The sequence below is a fragment of the Suncus etruscus genome, chromosome 8 (genome assembly GCF_024139225.1).
Source record: "Suncus etruscus isolate mSunEtr1 chromosome 8, mSunEtr1.pri.cur, whole genome shotgun sequence".
Classification (NCBI taxonomy): Eukaryota; Metazoa; Chordata; class Mammalia; order Eulipotyphla; family Soricidae; genus Suncus; species Suncus etruscus.
The window spans coordinates 11,109,076-11,136,954 of record NC_064855.1 but is presented as its reverse complement, the minus strand read 5'-3'; the positions used below and the strand labels follow the sequence as shown (position 1 = coordinate 11,136,954).

The 27,879-nt window shown below is 40.0% G+C and overlaps 4 protein-coding genes across 4 annotated transcripts in view; 3 read left to right on the top strand and 1 right to left on the bottom strand.

The window, feature by feature from the left end:
* The window catches only part of LOC126015454 (NADH dehydrogenase [ubiquinone] 1 alpha subcomplex subunit 6), a 566,806-nt gene that overhangs the window by 176,773 nt on the left and 362,154 nt on the right, over positions 1-27,879 (bottom strand). The gene's annotated exons all lie outside the window — the stretch shown is intronic.
* On the top strand, positions 4,790-5,725 carry LOC126015426 (olfactory receptor 149-like). Its single transcript, XM_049777950.1, has one exon. The coding sequence runs from the start codon at positions 4,790-4,792 to the stop codon at positions 5,723-5,725; it is 936 nt and encodes a 311-aa protein (XP_049633907.1).
* LOC126015787 (putative olfactory receptor 10D4) lies at positions 12,004-12,957 on the top strand. Its single transcript, XM_049778371.1, has one exon. It carries the CDS (start codon positions 12,004-12,006, stop codon positions 12,955-12,957), a length of 954 nt encoding a protein of 317 aa, XP_049634328.1.
* LOC126015786 (olfactory receptor 958-like) lies at positions 26,642-27,580 on the top strand. The gene has a single exon (XM_049778370.1). It carries the CDS (start codon positions 26,642-26,644, stop codon positions 27,578-27,580), a length of 939 nt encoding a protein of 312 aa, XP_049634327.1.

The following is a 27,879-nucleotide window of genomic DNA, read 5'->3' as shown; positions in this document are numbered from 1 at the left end:
GTCTTAGGCCCCATCTGGGGCCTAATCTCCTAATTTTTCCAGACCCCTCCCTGCACAAGAAAATTCTTCTGGTTTTAATATTTTACTAAAAAAAATAAAGAAATAACAATGGATGACCCTGGTTGTCTTTTTACTGATACATGGACACACGATGACAGGACAGTTAACCCATGTGCTGTTAGGTGTTTAGAGATGGATTCCACACTTCAGTCTCCCATTTCTCTCTCCTAGATTATTGAATTAAGTACTCAAGTTCCAACCCCGGAACACTGGTTAAACGTGGGTCTGGAGTCAGAAGATGGTCTGGAAAATAATTCACATACATATGTATGTAATGAGTAAAGGTTTTGGAAGAGTTCTCCACATTACCATACACTTCATCAGCTGGCCAACACTCTAAGCTGCATCCTGGAGCTCCAGAAACTAAAGGGAAAGAGATTTATTTCTTTCCAATCAAACATTCTATCTGAGGGAAAACATCACACCTGGAAGATGGGACCATCCAAGGTGCTACATTAAAAGATAATTCCATCCAATGAGTAACAATGCATATACAGACTGAGGTAGAAACAGACAAATCCTGTAATCCCACACTAGAACATGGACATCATACAAAAGACAAGTGAGAGATGGTTCTAGAAGGGCATGCGGTTCCTAGGAAGATCAGAGACATGTTTTTAAAAAGATGGGGAGAATTTTCAGGAGTTTGTGGGGTGACCAAGGGGACCAATCGGAAAAGAAGGAGTTCTGGGAGCTTATGGTTCTATCTAGAGGCACTACACTAAGAAGCTGCAAGCACTAGAGAAACCAAAGTTCTCTCCATTATCTATCTCTTTGTCTCTTCCAAGGTAAATGAGCCTCATGTTCTCTTTAAGTAAAGAATATTTCACATTACTATATCTTTCTCCTAGAGCACCAGAGACCAAAGTGCTGCATCTTTAACATATAAATAAAGTCTTAGGGGAAAAAATCAATGAAAACTGGGGCTCTTGGAGCAAAGACAAGAATGAATGGTCCATCCTTCCTGTCTACAAGGACAGTGTCTCTTGAAGCTTCTTTATTAATCACTTGATGCCAACATGTGTAAAGCTTTCATACAATGATTAATTTATTAACATCCATGCTCCCTAAGTGGGCCCCCAGCTGAAACAATCAAAGGTTAAAAATATTCAGTGAGTTGTTATAAAATGCTTGAGCACAGGAGAAAAGGACAATGGGAATGTACATATGCTAAAGAAGCAGTCTCGAGTCTAGTTAAACTTGAGAGCAAACCTTCTGATCCCAACTTGGTTTTCCATGTGGGCAGAACAAACAGCCAAAGGATACATCCGAAGGGTTCTTTCAATGTCCCTCTTTGCCTGCCATTTTGTTTATCAACATAAGTTGTGCTCACTGGCATGTATTTCTGTGAGTACTTACAAATGGGTACCAATAGAGTCCAAAGTAGATGTCAGTGAGAATCAATTCCTACCACTGTAACACAGAAGGCTCTGGCTCTTTGAACCAAGGTCTTCTTTTCAGGATCAAATAAGGCCAATTCCAATTTTCAGGGAAGTAATTAGGGTCTCTAGGATTTCAGCTAAACTGATCTTGAGCTGGACTAGATGGACTCTTTGTGCTGCCCTACCCTGTGTATTTATCCAAGTCAAGAGGAAGATGTAAAAAAAATTGATTTATTCTTTGAGACTCTGGGTCAGCAAGTACCTGAAGAACAAAAGCAATAGCCAGGTCTGAAGAACAAGCACATTAATCATGAAGACATGTCTTCCTCCACTCACCTCACAACCTATGCCACCTTAATAGTAAAAGCAATTCTGCTGGGACAGGAGCCATAGTACAGTGAGGAGGACACTTGCCTTGAATGTGTGTGACCCAGGTTTAATCAATGACATGGTCCCCTGTGCTCACCAGGAGTAAATCCTAAGAACTGCCAGGGTGCGGTCCAAAAATAAAACAAAAGCTCTGCTATGTAGTAAGAATATTAAGAATATACAAGAATATATAAAGCAAGTGAGTTACCATCTGTCTTTACAGAGCTCACAATCCACTTTAAAGACTAATGGGTAAATAAGCAATTACAATGAACTGATAAAAGACTCACTCCACAACTCTTGTAACTACTAAAACTTTTATGGTTATTGAAAAATACTATTAACAAGTGAAAAAATCAATAGCCTAAACATTTTTCTTAAATATGTTTTCCTAGAATTTTTTTGGACCATATCCAGTAGTCCTTAGGGATCACTCCTAGCAGGGTTCAGGGGACCATATGAGATGCTTGAGATAACATCTCAGTCAATCACATGCCAGGCAAGTGACCTACTCTCAAGTATACTATCATCCTGGTCCTATTTTCTATATTATTAACAGAGGAAAAAAAAAAAGAGTAAGATTATGTAACTAATTTCCTGTATATTTTTGGTTTCTCTTATTTACATGTATCTTTTTTGGTTTTGGGGCCACATACTAAGTGATGTTCAGAGGTTATTCTTGCCTCTACACTCAGGAATCACCCCTTATGGTGCTCAGAGAACTAAATAGGATGCCAAGGATTGAATCCAGGTCAGCTGTATGCAAGGCAAGCCTCTGTCCACTGCTCTATCTCTCTGGCCTCGTCTTGTCTCGTTTTTAAAAGCAGTTTTCTCCCTCTCTAAATTATTGAGTGAAACTCAAAAAAAATTCACAAAAACTATAAGTCTATGCCCTAATAGTTGTAAACTATTTATTAGCATGCACATAGATTTTAAAAGGATTAAATCACATAGGTACCATAATATTATTAGGCAAAGAGTTAGTGTTTAAAAAATAATATCTTATAGCACCAGAATAATAGCACAGTGGGGAGGACATTTGCCTTGCACAGAGCCGACTCTGGTTTGACCTCCAGCATCCCATATGGTCCTCCAAGACTGCCAGAAGTAATTTTTGAGCATGGAACCAGGAGAAACCCTTGAGCCCTGAACATTGTCAGGTATGGCCCCACACCCCAAATAAACAAAACACAGTTGGTTATGACCAGGAGTGTGACTGAGAGATAGGGTGTAAGTCAATCAGATTTTAGCTAGTTGTCCTTGAAGTTTTTGGGGACTGTTCACAGTCCTTTCATGTAGAACTGTCAATCTGTGCCCATAATATAAATAATTCCCTTCCTGAATACCAAAGAGGGACACAGAAAACAGAAGCAAAACAAATTATAGCCAGGTATATCTGGAGTGTCATATCTCCTAGAGGTGAGTCTACTGTCATTGCCATTCTATGAATTGTTTCAAAGCATCAAGAACAATGATTTCATTAGCAAAGAGTAGCAGGTATGAAAAACAACCAAAAATGGGAGACACTAGAATGGGGAATTCAGCAACCAGGAAGACCATACAGTTCCCTGAGCACTGCATTTTTGGGTCCTAGCCTTGAACTGTCCAGTTACTCAAATAACAATGAGAGTTTTCTTGGCAATTTCTCAACCACCTATCATCACTCCCCCACCAGCCAAAATGTATATACAGGAGCATCACAGATAATGAAGACTCGGAGGGGCTGTGTTTTCTGTGCCACTTGGTAGGTATAGAGCCATTCTGCCTTTCTCTGACTTTAGCCCCTTCTCCTTCCTGTGCACCTGCAACTCATCTTACTGATTGGCCCCCTAGGAGTATATTGGGGGCTCATTGGGGAGCCATGAGGAACCCAGCTTAGGAACACCTCCCCAGATTACTCCTTTCCTGTGTTTCTTCCCAAGAGGAGAGTCAGGTTGGCACAATAATTGCTCCCCTGGCTCCCACAAGGGCAGGAGCAAATATGAAATAAGTTTCAAGGTTGGGGATGTGCACAAGCCTCACAACCCCCCCCCAAATGCCTCTTTTCCTACAAATAGAAGGGCAGAGCCCCTCTGTCTGGGGCACATAGTGCTCTGCTCCAACAATGATGTGATAACTGTGAGCTCCCAGGAACTACTGGCTTTGTGATCAGGGTTGGGAACATGTGAGTGTCTCAGGAAATGTCCTAGTCCTGGCCACTGTGCTTTTGACATCTTGAGATGAACTTCAAGTCAGACAGGAGCAAAAGACCCATGATCGTGCCTCCTGGTCCCAGGTAAGGACCAGAACCCTCCGGGAGCCTTTGCTGACCAAGTCACTTCTTCTGTATTGCTCAGAGACTGTAGGTAAGGCCAACATAACCACCAGAATCAGCTGACACCAGATTTCTCCTCAGATTGTCCCTTGTCTTGGAGGCAGCTTAAGTGTTTCTGACTTTATTGATGTACCCCTGAACTCTTGAATGTTCCCCTGAACTTCTATCCTAAGGTTTTGAGTGAAGTCAAAAGAAGAAAGATAGATAGCAAGGTAGCAACAGAGGGCCAGGAGCAACACAAGAGGAGAACTGATCCACCCAATGGATTTGGATGTGGGGGGTTGTAAAGGAGGAACTCTGGGGTCGGGGAAGGGAGTTGGGCATACTGAATGTAACCAGAAGTGTGTTGTGGGAATTATATGCATGTTAAACCATCTTTAGCAATATTGTCCATTGCAGAATCTCACTAAGTAATTTAAAATGTTCAAAAATACCTACCATAGAGAATAACCATGAACCCTAGAGAGAGTCCTTCTAGACTGAGCACAGGCAGGCTAGATTGAGCTCAGACTCAGGCATTTCTCCTCACACAGGGCTTTGAGAGAGCATTGGTGAGCCATGGTTGTTGATGACGGTGGTTATTGAAAACACAGCCTGTGTTTGGCAACAAAGAACTTGATCCTAGAGCTTGGTTTTGGGTATCCTGTGTGTCTGACTTTCAACCATGAGGAATCGCTCGGTGGTTACGGAGTTCATCCTGCTGGGCATCCCCCACACCGAAGACCTGCAGACCATGCTCTTTGCCCTGTTCCTGGCCTTCTACATCTTCACTCTTATGGGAAATCTGCTCATTCTCCTGGCTATTGTTTCCTCTCCAAGGCTCCACACCCCCATGTACTTCTTCCTGTGCAAACTGTCCATCTTTGACATCTTTTTCCCTTCAGTGAGCTCCCCCAAGATGCTCTTCTACCTCTCCGGGAATAGCCGGGCCATCTCCTACATAGGCTGTGTATGTCAGCTCTTTTTCTATCACTTTCTAGGCTGTACTGAGTGCTTTCTGTACACAGTCATGGCCTATGACCGCTTTGTTGCCATATGTTACCCCCTGCGCTACTCTGTCATCATGAGCCACAGAGCATGTGCTATACTAGCTCTGGGCACATCCCTGTTTGGCTGTGTCCAGGCCATCTTTCTTACAGCACTCACTTTCCAGCTGCCCTACTGTGGCCCCAACGAGGTGGACTATTACTTCTGTGACATCCCCGTGATGCTGAAGCTGGCCTGTGCAGACACATCGGCACTGGAGATGGTGGGCTTCATTGCCGTGGGCCTCATGCCCCTCAGCTGCTTCCTCCTCATCCTCACCTCTTACAGCCGCATTGTCTACTCCATCCTGCAGATCCGCTCAGCCGAGGGCCGCCGCCGGGCATTCTCCACCTGCAGTGCCCACCTCACGGCCATTCTGCTCTTCTATGTGCCAGTGGTCCTTATCTACCTGCAGCCCACCCCCAACCCCTGGCTCAATGCAACTGTTCAGGTTCTGAATAACCTGGTCACCCCCATGCTGAACCCCCTCATTTACAGTCTCCGGAATAAGGAAGTGAAATCATCCCTGAGGAAGGTACTACAGAAGATGGGCTTCTTTCCTGAGAGTGTGTAGGGGGAGGGAAACACTGGTCCTTTTGTTGCACAAGGGAGGATGTCAGACCTTTTGATGTCACTCCCCACTGTTCTTCCAGAAAGCACCAGGGTGAGGCTGATGATCTCTGTGCACCATGTGGGAACTAAGGATGAAGGTTAATGAGAGGAAAGTGGATGTGATGAGGAATTTCTTTAAGGTCAGGTGCAGTTCTAAGGCTTCTAAGGAAGTTATGTAAAGAGGATCTGAAGGGGACCTGAAAGTGTCTGAGACAGCACTGATGCTAGTTTGAGCTCTTGTAGGCACTGCCTGAGCCAAGGTTAAAGAGATGGCCCTGGATGCCCAATGCAGCCCTTTGAGGAGATTATAGAGGTTCCAGGCAGGTCCTAGATGTCCTACTCAGCTCTGTGTGCCAGGGCCAGGCCAGCTCTGCTTGATCTGGCCAAGCCTGGTTTTCTGTTGACTCCAGTTTTTCTTGGTCCTCACTCTTCTCATTCTCAATGGCTGGGGTTAAAACAGGCCAAGAATGAAAATGGGCAGTTCATGACTAAAGTCCCTGATAACCAGCCTGCTTGGGGAACCCTCTGAGAAGACATCTATCTGCTATGCAGCGGTTGAGAAGTGATACACAGAGTGAAGTGGGTGACAGAAAGAGAAACTCTCTACTTCTTAGATTCAGAACCTGCCAGACCCCAGGGTTTCTCAGTGGTACAGGATTGTGTGTATGAAGATTGTGCATATCATCTAGCATCAGCCTTTCACAGCTTTCAGAGTCTTCTCTCTTGTATCTAGTAAGCAATAAGCTGAAGCAAGGGAGTGAGAAACACTTCATATAATTTTCAATCTCCTAAATCCCAAACTTGGCCCTCTGTGTAAATACTTTGGAGTGCTTTCCCATACAATCCTTGGGTTTCCATGGGAGCACAGGACAGTCAGCAGATGCAGGACCTGAATCCACCTTCCCTGAGTGGGTCTAGACTCTATCCATACAGGCGGTGATATTTGAACTCCATCCTCTTGTCATCACAGCAAAACCTATGGGCACAATCCTCTAATCAATAGAAACTAGGATCCAGAAAGAAAAAAAGCTAAAAATGGGGAGCACATGTTTCTGGGGCCAGGAAGAGCACTCCCCAAAGAGGAACTAGAAGTTAAAGAGTTTTTGTTGGTCTTTTGTTCTTGTTTTCCAGATGAAGCATCACTAAATGATATTTTACAGAGAGAAGTAAAATGATTCTCAAGCTTTAACTTTTGAAGGAGTAAAATGATGTAGGGGAGAGGCAGAACTTTTCCTCAGGGGATGTCTTTGTCATGGGCCATCACTGAGGGGATACCCACACAAGAAGAAGAACACAGGCCAATATTCATAGGGTTCTCCTATAGCTAAAGTCTTGACTATGCAGAAGACCGTGTCTCTTCCTGAGATAGCAGAAGGACGCAGGGTTCTGAGAAGGTCAGGCAAGCATACCAGGAGTGATTCTTGAGTACAGACCAGCAGAGTGGGTGTGTTTTCCAATTTTAAATACCTGTTTTGATAATATTCTATAATGACAGTACAAAAAAGCTACTTGTCTTGATGGATATTTTTCACTGTTTAATAATAAGCAATTAAAAGTGACATTACTGATACTAAAAAGAGTGAACATCATATGCAATAAACAGGAAAGAAAAGAGAGATGAGCAGTAGGCAAGTTCTTATACCATTCCTTCCTTTCAAAGACACCATGGTCTTTATTTTGTGCTGTTTTGTTTCCCCTTTCCTTTAAACATTTGTTTATGTTTATGTCCCTGAGCATTATGCTGCAAGGTTGTCTGTAAAGGCGCAGGGAATTAAACCCAATGTCTTGTACATGCAAAGCAATGTTAAACCACTGAGTTGAGTTTTTGAACTTTTAATTAAAGTCTATTGAAATTTTCTTTTCTATTTTTATGTCCATTTTAGTTATTTATAGTATCATGTGCCTCAAATAAATGTATTACTGTTAAAGCTTGTATTCTGCAGTTTGGATATATCAAAACGAGTTCTGCTCTTTTATTTGTATGTTCACTTGAATTTATTGGTTGTTGATGGTGGGTTTTTTTTAGGACAGAAGGTACTAGAATAAGTATAATGGAAATGGTTCTTGCATAGCATGTGGCCAGGGTTCAATCAACATCACCACCTATGGTCCCTCAAGAACTACCAAGAATGATTCTTGAGCATGAAGCCATTAGTAAGCCCTGAGCATAGTCTGGTGTGGCTCAAAACAAAACTGAGAATAGCCAATGAGCACATAAGAAGAAGCTCAACATCCTTAGTCACTATGGAGATGCTAGACCAGAGCACAATGAGATACATGTAACAAGCACATAAGTCAGCCATAATAAAATAACAACTATTGCTGAAGAGGTATAAAACTGCTGGTATAAAATAGATAGCCAGTGTGATTTAAATAAATGTGAAGAAAATTCTCAAAATGTTGAACACAGAATTATCATATAATATAGCAATTTGTTTTCTGAGTGTACTATCAAAAGAATTAAAATTGCAAGGTTTGGGTCAATGGGTAGAACTCCTGTCTAGCAGGTGTCAGGTCACAAATTCAGCCCCTACTATTCCACCAAAACTAAAAGAAAGAAAGAAATATATATATATATATATATATATATATATATATATATATAAGTTGCTTGAATATTTTTTCTATCACAGATACAGCATTTTACCTCTGGTTTTATATATATACATATATATGTATATATATATATATATACACTTAAAGTATATTCCACAAAAGTTGTGCAGAATTTTATAGTGACATTGTTAATAATTATTAGGTGTGAACATAACCCATAATTTCATAAACTAAAAGAGTGTATAAGCTGAAGATGGTGGATCCATACAGTTGACTTTAAATCAAAAAGAAAAAAAAATCCTGATAACTACAACAATGTATGTAAACCTTGAAAATGTTATGTGAAGCTACAACAAGAAAATAGAAAGGGCTAAACAGTGTATAATTCTATTGATATGATTTGTCTATTGATCATAAACACATAAGGACAGAAAATTTCTGGATGCCTAAAAGACTTCTAGGGCTGATAATGGAATCAATGACTATAAGTGGACTGAGGAATCCTTTCCGGGATAGAAAATGGAATGGAAATGGAAAACTGTAATCATCTGCAAAACTAAAAATATCCTTAAAGACACTGACTTATATGTATTAAAAGGATCAATTTCATGGTTACAAGGTTGTTCATAATACAGTGTTTTTCACAGATAAAGTTGTACATAATAGAGTTACAGCCTTACAATTGGGTCATGAATGCTAGCTCAATAAACCTTTTGAATAAAATAAAAATTTAAATGCAAATAAAAATAAAGATGCCAATAGTCTCTTCACAAGAGATTCTAAATTTTGTTTACAGGACAACACTAGGCATTGTAGCAGCATTAGTATTTAGTTAAGAAAAATCATCAATTGAACTTTTCCTACAGACATATGCCTTAAAACTACTTTATACAGGCCTGGAGAGATAGGACAGCGGTGTTTGCCTTGCAAGCAGCTGGTCCAGAACCTAAGGTGGTTGGTTCTAATCCCGGTGTCCCATATGGTCCCCCGTGCCTGCCAGGAGCTATTTCTGAGCAGACAGCCAGGAATAACTCCTGAGCACCGCTGGGTGTGGCCTTAAAACCAAAACAAACAAACAAATAAACAAAAAAACTACTTTATACACAGAACTTCATATACACAGAGCCTCGCCTCACATACACATGATGAATTTGAAATTGATATGTAATGCACTTTGGTCAAAATAAAAATTATTATAAAAAAGAAAGGAAGAAAATAACAAGAACTGTCTGATATTATATGATTACAAGTGTTAAACTATAAAAAAATTATGAAAGCTATTATCACAGTTTTCTAAGTGGTATGATCCTCAAGTTAACTTGTTCTTTCCTGAACAAGTTACCTCATTGTGAGAATAAGATTTAAACCAAACATTATGATTCAAATTCTTACACTCAATTTCTCATGCAAGGAATCATAAACTCTAGTTAGATAAGAGAAGAATCAGTCATTCACAATTGTGACTTTTAATAATGAACTTAGGAAGCAGCACTATTGCTCTGCACATGGAGCAATACTTAATACTTAGAGAACATTTAATGTTCTCTAGGGACTAAAGAGCACTTACACATGGGTCTAGGGAAATGTTTCATCATCTTGTACTGGAGCAAATTGGCTAGGTCCTATTCTTGAAAGTAAAGAGTATCAGTTTCCCAAACAATTAATGAGTAAGTGATGTTTCTGCTACTGAACCTTAGGGACTCAGAGCAGACTTCAAGGATTTGGGTCCCTTAGGGCCTCCGACTCCCTTTAAGCCTCTGTGTCTGCTCACAGAGCAGGCGCCAGTGCCTGCAGCCTGGCCCCAGCACCATGGAGTCTGGACTGGAAGCTCATCTGCACAGGAACTGAAGAGTTGACAGGCAGAAAAACTAGAAACTTCATAAATCCCAAGTTTCTGAGAACAAGCCCGTCTAGAGACTTCTTCTTTAGGAAGGTGACCCAGTAAAACACCCCCAGTGGCAGCAGCAGCAGACAGATGAGACAAAACTGCATTTGATGTGGCCCAGAACACTCCTGCCCTGAAGCCTGTAAGCCTCAACTGTGCTGTTGGTATTTGCATTTCCCATCTTTCCCCCACTGGTCTCTCTCCTCTTCAAGAAAGTGTCTTTCTACTAGTAATTTGTTTTTCGCTAGTTGTACATTTTCTTTCAGGAAAATAAACAGAACTTTGCTTGTTTAACATGACCTTACTCATGTTCATTTCAGGGTCCCACATCTTTTCTTTGGGTGTGTCTGTGAAGCAGTTAGTTACTTCACTGTTTGTTAATAGGTTGGGAATCTTTCAATATGCAAGAACAATTTGTGTGTGAAAATCCAGGAATGCTAAAAGTGAGGTCAAGTATTAGTAATACTGGATTCATATTCTGGGTCATCCCTCGGACCTAGATTCAAATTTTGGATCTAAGACACTGGCAAAGTTTCTTCTCTTGAACTTCATTACTTCATGTAAGATTTGAATCATATTTTAGTTCCTTTCAGTTTTAATTATTTAAGATTTATTATGCATTAGGTTCAATGTGTTATTTTGTTTTATGGCCCTCTTTCTATTTTCTTTGTAATTGTATTTATTGGACCACATCTGATGGTGCTCAAAGTTTACTCCTGGCTCTGCACTCCAGAATCATTCCTGGTGGACTTGGGAAATATATATGGTGCCAGGGACTGAATATGAATTAGCAGAATGTAAGGCAAGTGCCCTGCCTATTGCACTATCACTTCACTTCACTGCAATATCACTATCCTTTACCATATAATTAAATTTACACAAAGCACAATCTCTGGTCACAAAAGGATATATGCAAATAACAGAAAATGCCTCATAAATTCTGAATACCAGGAAATGAATGTACTTCCTGTCCATCAGGAAAGAGGAGACAAAAATTTCCAATGATTTTGAAAATATTATAATGTTTTTCAAAGATAAATTAGTAATATGAACTATTTGCTGATTTAAAGCTTCCTTTTTAAATCCACAAATTAGTAATCTAAGAATCTAAAGAATCTAAGAATCTAAAAAAACAGCATAATAAGCACAATCCAAGTAAAAAATAAAACAAATAGAATATTTAAGAGCATAAAAGTATTTTAAATTTAAAGCAGAAAAACAACAAATTTATTGCTTCAATATTTTTGACCAAAAATTGTTTTAAAGGTCAATAAAGGATAGATCTTTAACAAGAACTGAGAAGAAACAACAACAAAAAAGTAAGGTATTGGTATTAGAAATAAAACCAAAGCCGTCAATTATAACAATTAAGACAGCCCCCAATTATGCACAGAAACTACAATGAATTTAAATTGTCAGAACAAACTTATTCTCTAAAAACTACCGATGTCCAAAACTGATCCAAAATAAGAGATAATTTGAAGTCCTAAAATAACATATTTGTTAAGTAATTTTAAAAATAAAAATGTTGACCCAAGAAACATAATATTTAAAATTAGAATTTTCTAAACTTAACAGAAGTAAGGTAAAGGGGAAAATAAGCTTGAAATAGTCTCCCTACTTCCAGTCTCTTCTCCCATATTCTAAGTCTACTCCTCCAGAAGTCATAGTCTGAATACTCATTCTTCTTTCATTCACAGAACCAACTTTGGGACTCTACTGGCAGCCAGTGGAGAAATGTCAGCCCTCAAGTCATTCACTCTGCATTTCCCCCCTTCACAGGATTTACCTGAAGCTGGATGGCTGTACAGAACCACACATCAGTCACAGAGTTCATACTCTTGGGTATTCCCAACACCCAGGGGCAGGAAGTTCTGCTCTTTGTGGTGTTCTTGATCTTCTACATCTGCACCCTGACTGGAAACCTGCTAATCCTTGTGGCAGTGCTGTCAGACTCCCGCCTTCACACTCCCATGTACTTCTTCCTGTGCAATCTGTCAGTGCTGGACATTGGCTTCTCCTCTGTGACCACCCCCAAGATGTTGGCCAATCTGCTTCAGGGGAACCGCATCATTTCTCTGGGAGGCTGCATGGCCCAGGTCTTCTTCTACCACTTCCTGGGCTGCACTGAGTGTCTGCTCTACACAGTCATGGCATTTGATAGATTTGCGGCCATCTGCCACCCACTGCGATACACCATCATCATGAATCGCCGAGTGTGCAGCCTGCTGGCAGCGGGCACCTGGGTTAGCAGCTCGTTCCATGGCACAATCCTCACCACACTCACCTTCCAGCTTCCCTACTGCAGGTCTAACTTGGTGGACTATTACTTCTGTGACATCTTCCCTGTGGTCCAACTGTCCTGTGGCAACACCATCATCATTGAGACCGTGAGTTTTACCAACATTAGCCTGTTGGCCATGACATGCTTCCTATTCATCCTAATATCCTACATCCTCATTGTGGTGGCCATCCTCAGGATGAACTCAGCTGAGGGGCGGCGCAAGGCAGCGTCCACCTGTGCATCTCACCTGGCTGTAGTTACACTGTTTTTTGGGCCCTGTGCACTCATCTATACTCAACCTTCACTCAGCGAGGTGCTGGCCACCCCCGTGCAAATCTTTGGCAATGTTGTCACCCCTATGCTGAACCCTACTGTCTATACTTTAAGAAATAAAGATGTCAAGGGAGCCCTAAAGAAACTAACTGGGGGGAAAATTGTGTCTGAAGGTCACTTGTCCCCTGGAGCATGATAACCAGTTGTGTATTTCCTCATCTTAAACTGTTTTTGATGGATTCCTGGCAGTTGTAAAGGTTTTCCTGTCACAACGCTAGATGGATGCAACTCCATCAAACCTGTAGTCTCTTCCCCATCTTCCAGCCTTGGAATCAACAAAGACTTATTTTTGAGGGTCAAGATATAAAACACTAAAACTTTGAAAACTATGTGAGTGTCTCAGATACTATTAAGGGAATATTATAGTTATATAGTTATAGGCCCTAGTTATAGGGGCTCCGACAGATAGTACAAGTTCTGTAAGAGACTAATGCTGGTTTGATCTGCAGCACCACATTATCTCCTAGGAATGGCCAGGGTATGTGTGCCAGCTCTTCCTTTACCTGGGCTCTTCTTCACTTTCTGAGGGTGAACTGAGTGCTTTCTGTACATGTCATGGCCTACAACTGCTTCCTTGCCATTTGTTACCCTCTTCTCTCTCCATCATCATTAGTCCATCATGAGCCACAGGGTGTGCTGTGCTAGTTCTAGGCATGTCCCTATCTTGCAGCATCCAGATCATCTTTCTCATAGTGCTCACCTTCCAGCTGTCCTACTGTGGCCCTAATGAGGTGGATTATTACTTCTGTGATATTGTCATAATGCTGGAGCTTGCCTGTGTGGATACATTGGCACTGGAGATGGTGGGCTTCATCACCATGAGCAAGAATCAGTTGCTTTCTCTACCTCTTCTTCCTCCTCACCTTTTATAGCCCATTGGTCTACTCCATCCTGCAGATCTTCTCAGTCAAGGGCCACTTTTTTTAATCTAGTGACAAGATAGAGCCCAAAGATGGTGTATGTGTGTGTGTTTGTGTGTGTGTGTGTGTGTGTGTGTGCGTGTGTGGTGAGATGGTAGGTGATCTGTGCACCATATTATTTACAATTTCCCTAATCCCAAATGCTGCTCTTTTCAACCCCTCTTTTGTGGCTTGAAGGTTAGGCTTCTTTCCCATCCTATCCCTGGACAGTATGAATTAACCAAATATGAGAACAGAAGTAGGACCCATCTTTCTATGAGGAACTGAAGATCCAGTGAGGCTCCTGCACAGAGCAGCCTCTAGCCCTCAGAGTTCTCCCTGGTCCCTGCTGTATAGAGAGGTGACTTTAGCATTCATATTCCTATTTTTTGCTTAGGTTCCAACAGGTATAGTTTTGAGGTGGTTCAGACCTGACTAAACTTGCCTTCTGCTTCCCTGATGATTTCTCCATATGTACACTGTTGGCAGCACCCACTAGGGGGTCCTCTCTGTACTTAGACTTGGCTATCATCAGTGTCAGGTGTGAATCTTACCTTATGTTCCATAACCTCAGAGAGAGAGATGGGCAACTAGATCAGAGATCAGTGCAGACAGACAGTACATAATTATGGTGATGAATTTCATGGCTTGGCCCAGAAGAGAGGTATTCCATTCATGGTACTGGCCTGATCTCTTTACTTTGTGTTCTCCCTGGGTACCTACTAGCTTGTCTTAAATCAAAGGAACTGAACTAATAAATCATTAGAAATAAATTCTTGTAGCTAGGTGATTTACTGGTATATTTTGCTTTCTTTAAGAACAGACTTTGTGCCTGGAGCGATAGTACAGCAGTAGGGCTTTTGCCTTGCACACAGCTGACCCAGGATGGACCTGGGTTTGATTCTCAGCATCCCATATGGTCCCCCAAAGCCAGGAGTGATTTCTGAGTGCATAGACAGGAGTAATCCCTGAGCGTAACCGGTGTGGTCCAAGCCCCTCCCCAAATAAATAAAAACACTGATTCTACCTTTATAAAAATAATAATTCAAGTGAAGAGAATAGCATTATTTATGCTTTTCTAGTTAAATTAGGAAAAAGGGCACAATAATGTCTGTAATTATGGACATTCTCAATATGCAAGAATTATCTAGTCTATTGTCATTCCTTTATCATATAATTCATTATTTGAAATATTTTAATAACTATTTTGATAATATTCTACAATGACAATATAGTAAAAGCCATCTTTCACTGTCTTATTGAATGTTTTTATGTATTTAATAGTGAACAATTAGGAAGGAAGATCATCAGAATGGAAAAGAAAAGTGAGCAGTAGACCAGGCCTAGTGATTTTGCATTTATTGTTCTTCCTCTTTCCCTTGAGAATAATTTGTTTATGTACCACAAAACTATGCTGCAAGGTTGTTTGTAATGCTGAAGGAAATTAAACCCAATGTCTTGTCCATACAAATCATATGCTTTGCTAGTGAACTACAATTCCACATACCATGTTTTTAAACTTTTTATTAAATTCTACTGAAACTTTCTTTTTTTCACCTTTACCTTATTTTTTGTTATTTATAGCATCACATTTATGGATTCATTCATTATTACAGCGTAGTATGCTAAACTATGAACAAATCAAAACTTGTTTCTATTTTTCTTCCTAAATATACATATATTTACAGCATTTGGGAAATATTTATTTGTTGTTGCTTGTGTATTTTTTTAGGATACACACAAAATGGTGCTCCAGGGCTATTCTTAGATCAATCTTTGGGGGTTACTTGGGGAATCTGTGGTGCCAGGGACCAAACTCAGGTCTCCCTATGCCTGCATGTACTTAGGTTATGGATATCACTCTCTCAGGTCTGAGAACTTTTTTCAGTGGGGGCACACTTGCAGCACTAAGGGATTACTCCTGGCTCTGCACTCAGAAATTACTCCCGGCAGGCTTGGGGGACCATATGGTATGCCAGGGATCAAACCTTGGTCAGTTGCATGCAAGGCAAATACCTTAACTACTATGCTATCACTTCAATCCTGAGAACTTGTTTTTTAAATTTTATTTTATTTTATTAGAACCATTGTGATTTAGAAAGCCCTTCATATTTGGGTTTAAGATGTATAATGAATCATGGCCAATCCTACCACCAGTGTCAACCTCTCTCCACCATGTTCCAATAGTGTATCCCAAACACCACCCTTTACCTCCCAGCCTGCCAGTATAACAGGCCCATTTTATGTTTAGATTGTTAGAGTTTGAGTCTCTTGATTCCATTGTTGTTGACTTTGGTTTGGATATTTGGTTCTGTCCCTTTTCTTTCCTCCACCAATGTACCTGAGACCACTTGGCCCCTGGCCCCCATCCTTTCATATTTGAGTTTCTCCTCTTCCATTCAGTTTCTTTCCTTCTTGCTATACTCTGGAGTCAAGGGTATTTGTGACAACTCCCATATTGACCATTGCATTTTTTCATGCAATTATTCTAAATACTACATATAAATGATATAATTCTATATTTATCATCCTTCTGACTTACTTCATTTAACATTATATCTTCCAGTTCCATCCATGTTGCTGCAATTTGCATGATTGCATCATTCTTTATAGTTATGTAGTATTCAATTGTACAGATGTACCACATCTTCATGAACCACTCATTTGTTGTTGGACACCTAGGTTGATTCTAAGTCTTAGCTATTGCATTGAATTCTGTAATGAATAGCAGTATGCATACATCCTTTTGGATGAATGTTTTTCTGTCCTAGGGATGTATACCTAAAAGAGGGATTGCCAGTTCATATGGCATCTCGATTTTGAGTTTACCATGAACCAGATACCTTGTATCAATTGGGAATCTCAGGGAAGCCAGTGATGAGCCAAAGTCTCCCCACAAGCTGCTTCCGCATCTTGATGCCACTCCTGAGAACTCTTTTTTAACCACCATTGTGTAAGCAAGCCCTGGTCTCCTGGAGGACAGTCTGGATACACAACCCTATACAATGAGGAGGACAGCAGAGGACTGGAACTTATTTACTGAGAGGATTGGAAAGTTTGGAGATGGGCATTAGTATTAAAGGAAAAAAATTGGTTAAGATAGAAAAATAGCATCCAAACCTGTCATCTTCCCAGGCAAAAAATGGTTTGACTCCTCTACAAAGCTCCAAAAGAAAATTATGATCACCCATACTGGTTCATTCTAGTCTTGGATGATTCCTTTGTAGAATTTTCAGAAGTAAAGAGCACATTCATCTCTTTCTATCTGGGCTACAGCATTCCAGTGCCACACCCAATGCAAATGACCTAGCTGAGGATATAGGGAAATCCTTATTTCCTTCCATCATTGGTGGTTAAATAAACTGGACAGCCATTGTGGAAAAGAGTTGAATTGGTACGCACAGAACTATGGTATAATTCAGCAGTCCTTTTCTGAGTGTACACACAAAGAATTGGAAACATGGGCCAAAGGTTGTGGGTCAATGATAGTATTCCATCCTAGTTAAAATTAGCACAAATTCAGTTCCTCACCATCCCATTAAAAAAAATAAATAGAAAGAAAAAATATACAAGTGGTCATGAGTATTCTTTCCTTTGTGTTATTTTAACTAAAGTTAAAACATTATTGTCTAGATCAGGGGTGGCAAACAAGTTTGAGAGAAAGAGCCAAGATTTTAAACTGTGAGAGTCACAGAGCCACACCACGCAGTGACCTGCCAAAACAGACAAACACTCACACAAAAGCACATAATTTTAACAATAATATATTAAACACATATTGTATTTTGCCATTTTGAGTGAGGATCAAAATCCTGCAGTGAGTGGTGAGGGTGTGCTTGCGTCCTCCACACTAAGAACTAATGGCAAGATGCACCCAACATGTGACACACGGGGTCCCCCCACTTGCTGGCCCGTGCAGTTGTTTCCAAGGGATGAGAGACGGCACTACACACTCGGAGATCTCTCCTCAGAGGTCCCTTCTCCGAAGAAGCACAACAAAATTCAAACTTGGCAAAGTTTGTATACAAAATAATGATAAGAGGCGAAGAGTCTGTATTCATTTTGGCCGGGAGCTGCATGCAGCTTGAGAGCTGCGTGTTCGCCACCCCTGGTCTAGATTCTCAGCGTAAGAAAGAGACCAACAGTCTGCTGCTACTGATTTTCTCTTGGTGATCCCTCTGCCTTCACCTCCCTGTACCGTGGACTTTTGCTGTCTACCAGATTTGATTCCTGAGAAATTTCCCACTTGAGGACATTTCCTTTTTTTTCCTTTATAATAATTTTTTATTTTGACCAAAGTGGATTACATATCTTTCACAGTAATATTTTAGGTACATATTGACATTGGATTAGGGGAATTCCCACCACCAAAAGATGTCCTCCCTCCACCCCTGTTCCCAGCATACATCCTATATTCCCCTCCCCTTACCCCCTGGGCTGCTAGTATAAGTGGTCCCCTCTGTGGCTACCTTGTTGTAGATTGGGTATCGAATTCTGTTGTCGTTAGATTGGGTTTGGTATTTAAGTTCAATCATTTTTATTACTACTTAGTGATTCATACAACTGTTTGGTCCTTGGTGCCCTCCATTGTTTCCCCCTCAAATTGAAAGGTGGAACAAGTTGGTTCAAGATATGTGGTTCTGTTTGAGGAAAAGAAAAAGAAAATAAATAAATAAAATGGTGGTAATAATCAAGCAAGCAAAAATGGGTGGAGTCCTTCTAAAGGCTATAAATATTAATGAGAAAAGAAGGTAAAAAGGAAGAGAAACACATCAATAATACAAAAAAAATGAAACAAAAAATTCAAAAACGCACCACAGCAATAAAGACAAACATCATGCACTAACCTCGGTCCTGAAATAAAAACAAAACAAAACACACACACACAAACAGCAACAACAATAACAAACCCACCAAATTATTTTGTGCTATGTTTTTTTCCTGCATAGGCACAGTAAATATTGGGGAAATTAGAAAGGGAATTCCCTTGGCCTAATAGATACACGGTTTCTCTGTCTTGAAGTATTCTGTCATGGGAATATCTACCGACTCCATATATGGTTATTTGCTTTCCCTTAGGTCCTTTTTATGGTGTATGGAAAACACTTCTGTTCCATCATGGATGATAAAATCAGACCTCTGTTTCTAGAGATTTTGGTATCTGCATATGTCAAAGTTGAGGCCTATGATGTAGTCTTTCTTTACTGGTTCTAGAAGTTCTGTTCCATCCACTGTTGTTTTAATCAGTCTCCTATAGTTGGTGGTCTTGGTTTTTGCACTGATCCTAGGATAAAGGCCTAGGATAGAGTCTTTCATTATGTTTCCAGAAGACCTGTTCAGTTGTTGTTGGAGGACATTTCCTTTTATGGGAAATGCTGGAGCCATCCTCCCTAGACTGCTCAAAACCAAACCACACATTGAAGGTGCACCCCAGATCTTACCCCTTCCTGTCGTTTTCAAAAAAGAGGGACATATAAATTTCTTTGAATATTTCTTTTAGATACATCTCTTTAATAGGCATAACCATTATCAAATAGCTTGTCATACGGCGGCAATTTCCTCTATCCCAGGGGTTTCAAACTCGAGACTCGTGGGCCATTGCGGCCCTCCATACAACATTTTGTGGCCCATGGCTGGCCTTCAAATATTGCAGTATTTGCGATTATTCGCTTAATAAATAATTGCAATAAAAATCGCATTAGTAAGAAAAAATCGTATTAAATATTTGCATACCCCGAGTAGTTCTGTTTGGTATATGCAAAGGTTTTTTTTTATTGTATTACATGCAAACTTTTATTAACTGCAGACTGGTTTTCAGATTTAATTTTATATTATATTCAATATTTTCATGCAAATATTTTATTGGAATTTTATGATAAACCATAATTTTTGAAAAGGATCATATAGTACAAATAATTAGAAGAAAATTTCTAATTCAATCTAGATGTTTCCTTCAGTGCTCATTTTCTTTATATATATATTTTTTTTAATTTAAAAACCTTGATTACATACATGATTGTGTTTGGGTTTCAGTCATGTAAAGAACGCCACCCATCACCAGTACAACGTATTCCCATCACCAACGTCCCAAATCTCCCTCCTCCCCACCCGACCCCTGCCTGTACTCAAAACAGGCTTTCCATTTCCCTCATACATTCTCATTATTAGGACAGTTCAAAATGTAGTTATTAGGCTGAGTTAAATAAGTCAGAGAGAAAGAGAAAAATTGCAGAATGGCCTCACTCATCTATGGTTTTAAAGAAAAATGAAAGACATTCTTGCAATAATAATTTTCAGGACACAGAAGAGAAAAGAGCTGGAGAGTTCCCAGCTCACCTGTAGGAAGCTCACCACAAAGAGTGATGAGCTTAGTATGCAAATGTTTAATGCGATATTTTGCGATTTTTTCTTACTTATGCGATTTTTATTGTGAATATTTGTAAGCAAATAATCGCGAATACTTTGCGCCTGGCTCAGACGTCATTTCTGCTTGCTTCTGCCCTCTGTCCCTTGCATTATCGGAGGCCTAAGGGAGAGAAGGGAGAGATGGTAAAGTTATTACAGAATTGATTTTGTTCACACCTTCATCATGACTTCATCAAAGCCTGCAGTGAAGAGAAAGATTGATGATGAGCACAGACAATTTCAGGAAAAGTGGGAGACGCCATATTTCTTTGTTGAGCACAGGGGCATCCCTGCATGTCTTATTTGCTCAGAGAAAGTTGCAGTGCACAAGGAATACAACTTGAAATGCCATTATTCAACTAAACATGCTGAGGAATGTGCAAAATATGAAGGAAATGAGAGAGCGGGTTGCCAGTGTTAAAGCATGTCTAATGAGGCAACAAGATTTCTTCAAGAAAGCAACCAAAGAGAATGTTGCATCAGTCGAAGCAGTTACATGGTTAGTGAGATGATTGCTAAGGCAGGGAAACCATTCACAGAAGGAGAGTTTGTTAAAAAATGCATATTACAGGCTGCAGGTATTGTCTGTCCAGAAAAGAAAGGTCAGTTTAGCAAAATCAGCCTTTCTGCCAACACTGTGGCAGAGAGCATTTCTGACATGTCAAGTGACATTTATCATCAACTGTGTGAGAAAGCCAAATGTTTTAATGCATACTCAATTGTTCTTGACCAGGGCATAGATATAACAGACACTGCACAGTTCACAATTTATGTCCATGGTGTTGATTGCAATTTTGAATTGACAGAGGAGCTGCTCACAATAATTCCAATGGCATGGCCAGACCACCGCTAATGAGATATTTCAGCATCTGTGTGATTGCCATTGAGAATGCAGGTTTGCCATGGAAAGAGGTTTGTTGAAATAATAACCGATGGAGAGCCATCAATGACAGGGAGGAAAAATGGACGGGTGGCACTCGTTCAAAAAAAAAAAACTTGAAGAGGAGCGTATAGAGTAGGCCATTGCTCTTCACTGCATTATTCATCAGCAGGCCCTTTGCAGTAAATGCCTGCCATGTTGACAATGTGATGTCTGTTGCTGTGAAATGCATCAACCAAATCAGATCCAGAGGTTTAAAGCACAGGATGTTCTGTGATTTTTTTTTTAGAGGAAATGGAGCCAGAATATGGAGATGTGCTCTATTTCACCGAGGTATGTTGGTTCAGCAGGGGAAATGTCCTGAAAAGATTTTTTGAGTTGAGAGAAGTGAAAGCCTTCATGGAGAACGATGGGAATGCTGTTTCTGAGTTGAGTAATCACAAATGGCTCATGGACTTAGCTTTTCTTGTTGACATCACACATAAGCTGAATGTACTAAACAAGATGTTACAAGGCCTGGGGCATTTTATCAGTGCTGCCTATGACAACGTGAGAGCATTCTCCACAAAACTTGTGTTATGAAAATCCCAGCTCTCTCAGACAAACCTTTGCCATTTCCCCAGCATGCAAGGAACTTGTGGATACAGGCATACCATTCAGTGCTGGAGAAATATATTGATGCTATTTTTAAGCTAGAGAAGAAATTTCATCACAGATTTCAGACTTCAAAAAAACACAGAGCCACTTTCAAAATTTTGAGGATCCCTTTTCCTTTATGTGCAAGATGGCCCCTCCTGTGCTTCAAATGGAGCTCATTGACCTGCAATGCAACTCTGATCTCAAAGCCAAGTTCAAGGAGATTAGTGTAAAAGCAGACATGCATGGGCAATTTTTGAGAGAATTGCCCCCAGTTTCCCTGAGCTTTCCCGAATGTTCAAGCACACCATGTGCCTTTTGGGGAGCACATATTTGTGTGAAAAGTTATTCTTCACATTAAACTTTTATAAGTCAGAGTACAGGTCTAGACTTAATGATGATCATCTTCAAGCCATATTGAGGGTCTCAACTGCTTCCTCTCTAAAGCCAAATATGGTTCATATTTGTGAGAAGAAGTGCTGTCAAGTCTCTGGCAGCAAGGAATAGGCAATAGATGCCATGTTCAGAAGAACTGTTCATAATCTTCACTCAATGTTCTATTCATGTTCAGAAGAAATAATTAAAACTGTTCATAATGACGTCTGAGGACTTATTTTTGTGAAATCCCTTATGCGGCCCTGCCTTACCCCAACTTTGCCTCCTGAGGCCCCCAGGTAAATTGAGTTTGAGACCCCTGCTCTATCCTTTCAATATACTATCCATTCAATATACTAGTAGTATACTAGTATACTATATACTCCACTATATATACTAGTATTACTGTGTACTAGTAGACAAATCTCTGTTCAGAATTCATGTAAACAAAATGCTCTGGGGACTGTTGGTCTTGATTCTCAGCACCCCCAAACCCACTAGTAACTCCCTGTGACATTTTCCCTTTTTGCATAGGCACATCAAAATGGGAAAAGTTAACAGTTGCAAACATATTCTTATCTAATAGAGATGGGAACACAAAAATGTTTATACTGCAGTAGGACATTACAACTTAGACACTAGGCATAATGACTTGGCTTAGACTCCAGTTGACTTGACATTGACTATTCACCCCTGAACTGAGGATACCACCTATAGAAACAAACATGGTTTCCCATACCAGCACCAGGAACATAAATTCTACCAAGGAAGGCCCTACTACCTCCACAGCATTGACTAACTTCAAAAAACAGTTCTTATATCACCCTAATAAACAGGCAACAGCAATAGTTGTCTTTTAGGACAAGATTCTCTGCAATGTTAAGTGATGGAGAGATGGAACACATCACCTGGTCTTTGACACAGGGCCTGTACAGAACCCAGGATCTATAACTACAGAAACTCAAAAGCAACAACTGTGAGACTTAAGAGCTGACCACTGAGAATGACTAGGGGGTTGGACAAATGAGTATGCCTGGAGCCTTGAGTTGGTCTTATGCCAAGGTGCTTTGGGGGTAAGATCTCCCTGTTTTTTAGACCAAAGGTATTTATTTCCAATGTCTTCCATATTTTGCTGTGCCTACTCAAACGATTATCACCCCACACACACACATACAGACACATCTTTTTTTGTAGTGTTTTTCCATGTCTGAGGAAAAAAATGGGAGCATACTAAACCTTCAGCTATTGCATTAATGACTTTATTGGTGATACGATAATTTTCACAAATATAACTACTAATGAACTCTCTCCTCTTTTTTCCATTTTTTAATTCTCTGTTATATTTCTATTTCTTAATAACTTTGTTTCTGTCATCGTGAAACAAATATATTATGATCTGTTATGTCAACAATACATTTTCTTTAATAATATACTTGAATAAATAATTAAAAATATTACTGTCTTGGGCCGGAGAGATAGCACAGCATCTTGCATGCAGAAGGATGGTGGTTCGAATCCCGGCATCCCATATGGTCCCCCGAGCCTTCTAGGGGCAATTTCTGAGCCTGGAGCCAGGAGTATCCCCTGAGTGCTGCCAGGTGTGACCCAAAAACCAAAAAAAAAAATAAATAAATAAATAAAAAAGAAGTGAAGTGTTTCTTTAAAAAAAATTGCTGTCTAGATCCAATATCTTTTCTCTGGTTATATACATACATGATTTAAAGCATATTCCACAAATAATTGAATATAATTTTTACTGTTATCACTAATTGGATGTAGAAATAACCCATATGACCATAAACTAATGAACAGATGGCATGAATAAACTGATAATGAGATATCTATACAGTAGATTTTTAATCATAAAAGAGAATGAAATCCTGACATCTGTGACAATGTGCTTAAAACTTGAAAACATTATGCCAATTTAAAGCAGCAGGATATGTAATTTTATTTGTATGAATTATCTAGCGATGAAAAATTGATAAAGAAAGAAAGTAGTGGATTCCTGGGGCAAAGGATAGATTCAGCAAAACCATGGAGAATGAGGATTTTTTAAAAAATGGTAGATTGTTGCATAGCTAAAATTTATTAAAAATCACTGAAGTATATGATTTGAAAAGATCACTTTTATAGCGCATGCACTATTCTCAATAAAAATGCCGGTAATCTAGAACTCCCAATAAGAGTAATTCGTCAGCAGGAGTTATTTAAAAATCATCAGTAGTGCTACCTTTAAAGTCTGCAGAGGTATATTTGAAAATTAATTAAAATATGAGATGTATTTTCCATTTTCTAAGAAACGTGACCCTCAATTTAAGCAACTTATTGATTCCTATGTATCCATTATTGTATACATGGGATTTCAACTTAAATATTATCGTTCAAGATTTACACTTCAATTCTCATACAAGTTAATCATAAACAAGTTAGATTAGATAAGAGCCAATCATTCACAGTTGTTAGTGTTAGTAATAAACTTAGGAAGCATCACTTAGAGATAATAAGTCAACTATTCTCTAGGGACTAAAGAGCACTTATACATGGGTCTAGGGAAATATTTCATCATCTTGTGTACTAGGTCCTATTCTTGAAGGTAAAGAGTATCAGTTTCCCAAACAATTAATGAGTAAGTGATGTTTCTGCTGCTGAACCTTAGGGACTCAGAGCAGACTTCAAGGATTTGGGTCCCTTAGGGCCTCCGACTCCCTTTAAGCCTCTGTGTCTGCTCACAGAGCAGGCGCCAGTGCCTGCAGCCTGGCCCCAGCACCATGGAGTCTGGACTGGAAGCTCATCTGCACAGCAACTGAGAAGTTGACAGGCAGAAAAACTAGAAACTTCACAAATTTCAAGTCTCTCAGAACAAGCCAGTCCAGAGAAGCCTTCCTAAGAAAGGTGATCCAGAAAAACACCCACAGTGGCAACAGCAGACAGATAAGAATAAACCTGCATTTGATGTGGCCCAGAATACTCCTGCCTGAAGCCTGTAAGCCTCAACTGTGCTATTGCTACTTGCATTTAGCCATCTTTCTTCATTGCTCTCTCCTCTTTCTGCTGAGTCTCTCTTTTGTCCTTAACATCCACCTCCTTCCACTATTTACTCTAAGTGGACCAGTTATAAAATTTCTTTTGAGGAAGAGAAATTTTGCCTGTTTTACCTTACTGCGATCATCTTCATTTAAGATGTCATATCACACATCTTTTCTCTGGGGGTGTCTGGACAGATATTAATTCACAGTTGAGCTCCCTTCAAAATACAAGAACATGAATAAAGTTACCCCCGCTCACAGAAAAGTGTGTGTGTGTGTGTGTGTGTGTGTGTGTGTGTGTGTGTGTGTGTGTGAATGTTCTCACTGTGCTTAAGTGAAGTCAGGTAATAGTATCAGCTGATTCTGAGTTATATCATAGATCCAAATTAGGATTCTGAATCTATGGCACTGGGCAATATTTTTCCTCTTGAACTTCATTATTTCATATAAGATTTGAAGCATAAATAATAGAGATAATGTTTTTGTTCCTTTCAGATTTAATTATGTAAGATTTATTCTGTATAAAGTCTATATATTTGGCTGTCTAATGGTCCTCTTTCTGTATGATTTTTTTAAATTTAATTTTAGAAAGTATTTCTCTGACTGTATAGATAAAATTGCAAATCAAAACCAGAAAATTATTCATAAATTTATAAATATTTAGAAAGTAATGTGCTTCTAGTCTATTGGTAAAGTGTACAGGGAAAATATTGCTTATGTATTAGAAAATATTTTAAAGTTTTCAGGGAGAGTTTTATAATAGTAACTACTTGTATTTTTAGTTTATTCCTAATGGTCTCAAATCTACAATCTGCTTTGCCTCAGTCTAGAAAAAAGGCACAATTATTCCCATTTAAGTAAAGAAAAAACGTAAAGAAATGGGGCTTGTAAGAGCAGAAATAAATAAAATTTAAAACATGAAAATAAGAAAGTCAATGAAACTACAATATTGTTTTGAAAGGTAAATAGAAGTGATCCAAGACTGAGAAGAAACAAGAGAAAAAAAGGTATCAGTACCAGAAATGAAACAGGAGCTCTAATGTAGATATACCCAACTATTTGGTGGGACAACCATTAATATAAATTTAGAATTTTAAAAGAAACAAAATTTCTTTTGTACAATTTCTTGAAAACTACAAACTACCCAAGCTGATCCAAAATAATAGTTAATTTGAAGTGCTAAAATATTTACTAGAGAAGGCTTCTTAAACATTAGGAGAATGAAAGTTTAGACTTGTCTAATAAATGTATGGAATTTTAAATTCTCTAACTGTGATAGGAAGATAAAGGAATACTCCACAAACCTGAAAATAGACCGCTACTAGGGCCAGAGCAATACGTGGCTTACCTAGGTTTGATCTTAGTATCCTATATGATCCCCCGAGCCTGCCAGGAGTGATCTCTGAGCACAGAACTAGGAGTAAGCTCTAAGCACATCCAAGTATCACCCCCAACAAAACAAAACAAAAAATCCAAACAAACCAAACAAGTAGAGTCCAACTTTGTGACTAAAATGGCAGCCAGTGGCAAAACGTTATCCCTCCAGTCATTCATTTTGTGCATTTTCTCCCCTTTACAGGATAAAACCGAAGGTGGATGGCGATAAAGAACCATACCTCAGTCACAGAGTTCATACTCTTGGGCATCCCCCACACCCAGGGGCAGGAAATGGTGCTCTTCGTGGTGTTCTTGATCTTCTACCTCTGCACCCTGGCTGGAAACCTGCTAATCCTCGTGGCAGTGCTGTCCGACTCCCGCCTTCACACTCCCATGTATTTCTTCCTGTGCAACTTGTCTGTGCTGGACATCGGCTTCTCCTCTGTCAGCACCCCTAAGATGTTGGCCAACCTGCTGCTGGGGAACCGTGTCATCTCCCTGGGAGGCTGCATGGCCCAGGTTTTTTTCTACCACTTCCTCGGCAGCACTGAATGTCTGCTCTACACAGTCATGGCGTATGACAGATTTGCAGCCATTTGCCACCCACTGCGATACACCATCATTATGAACCGCCGAGTGTGCAGCCTGCTGGCAGCAGGCACCTGGTTTACCAGCTCATTCCATGCCACAATCCTCACCACACTCACCTTCCAGCTGCCCTACTGTGGGTCTAATGTGGTGGACTATTTCTTCTGTGACATCTTCCCAGTGGTCAAACTGGCCTGTGGCAACACTATCATCATTGAGACCGTGAGCTTCACCAACATTGGCCTGGTGCCCATGACGTGCTTCCTGCTCATCCTGGCCTCTTATGTGCGCATCGTGGTGGCTATCCTCAGGATGCACTCAGCTGAGGGGCGGCGCAAGGCTGCGTCCACCTGCGCATCCCACCTTGCTGTGGTCACACTGTTCTTCGGTCCCTGTGCACTCATCTATACTCAACCTTCGCTCAGCGAGGTGCTGGTCACCCCTGTGCAAATCTTTGGCAATGTTGTCACCCCTATGCTGAACCCTACCATCTATACTCTGCGAAATAAAGATGTCAAGGGAGCCCTAAAGAAGCTAGCTGGGAGTCAGGAGATATCTGAAGGTCACTAGGCCCCTAGTACATGCATGTTGCATAGTCTGATTCTCCCATTTTAAAGTTAAATTGTTTTAATGGTGATTGTAAAAGTTTTCCTGTCACAAAGTCAAATTGGTGAAATCACATGTCGCAGACCTCGAGTCTCTTCCCCATCTTCCAGTGTAGGCATCAGCAAAAATTTTCTCTATGGGCCAAAATTTTGAGGACTATAGGATATGTCACAAAACTGATTTTTATTATGGGAAGATGAAATTGAGAGCAATCAGAGTGATAGTGCAGGGATTGGTACAAAGTTCTTGTTTCATACATAGTC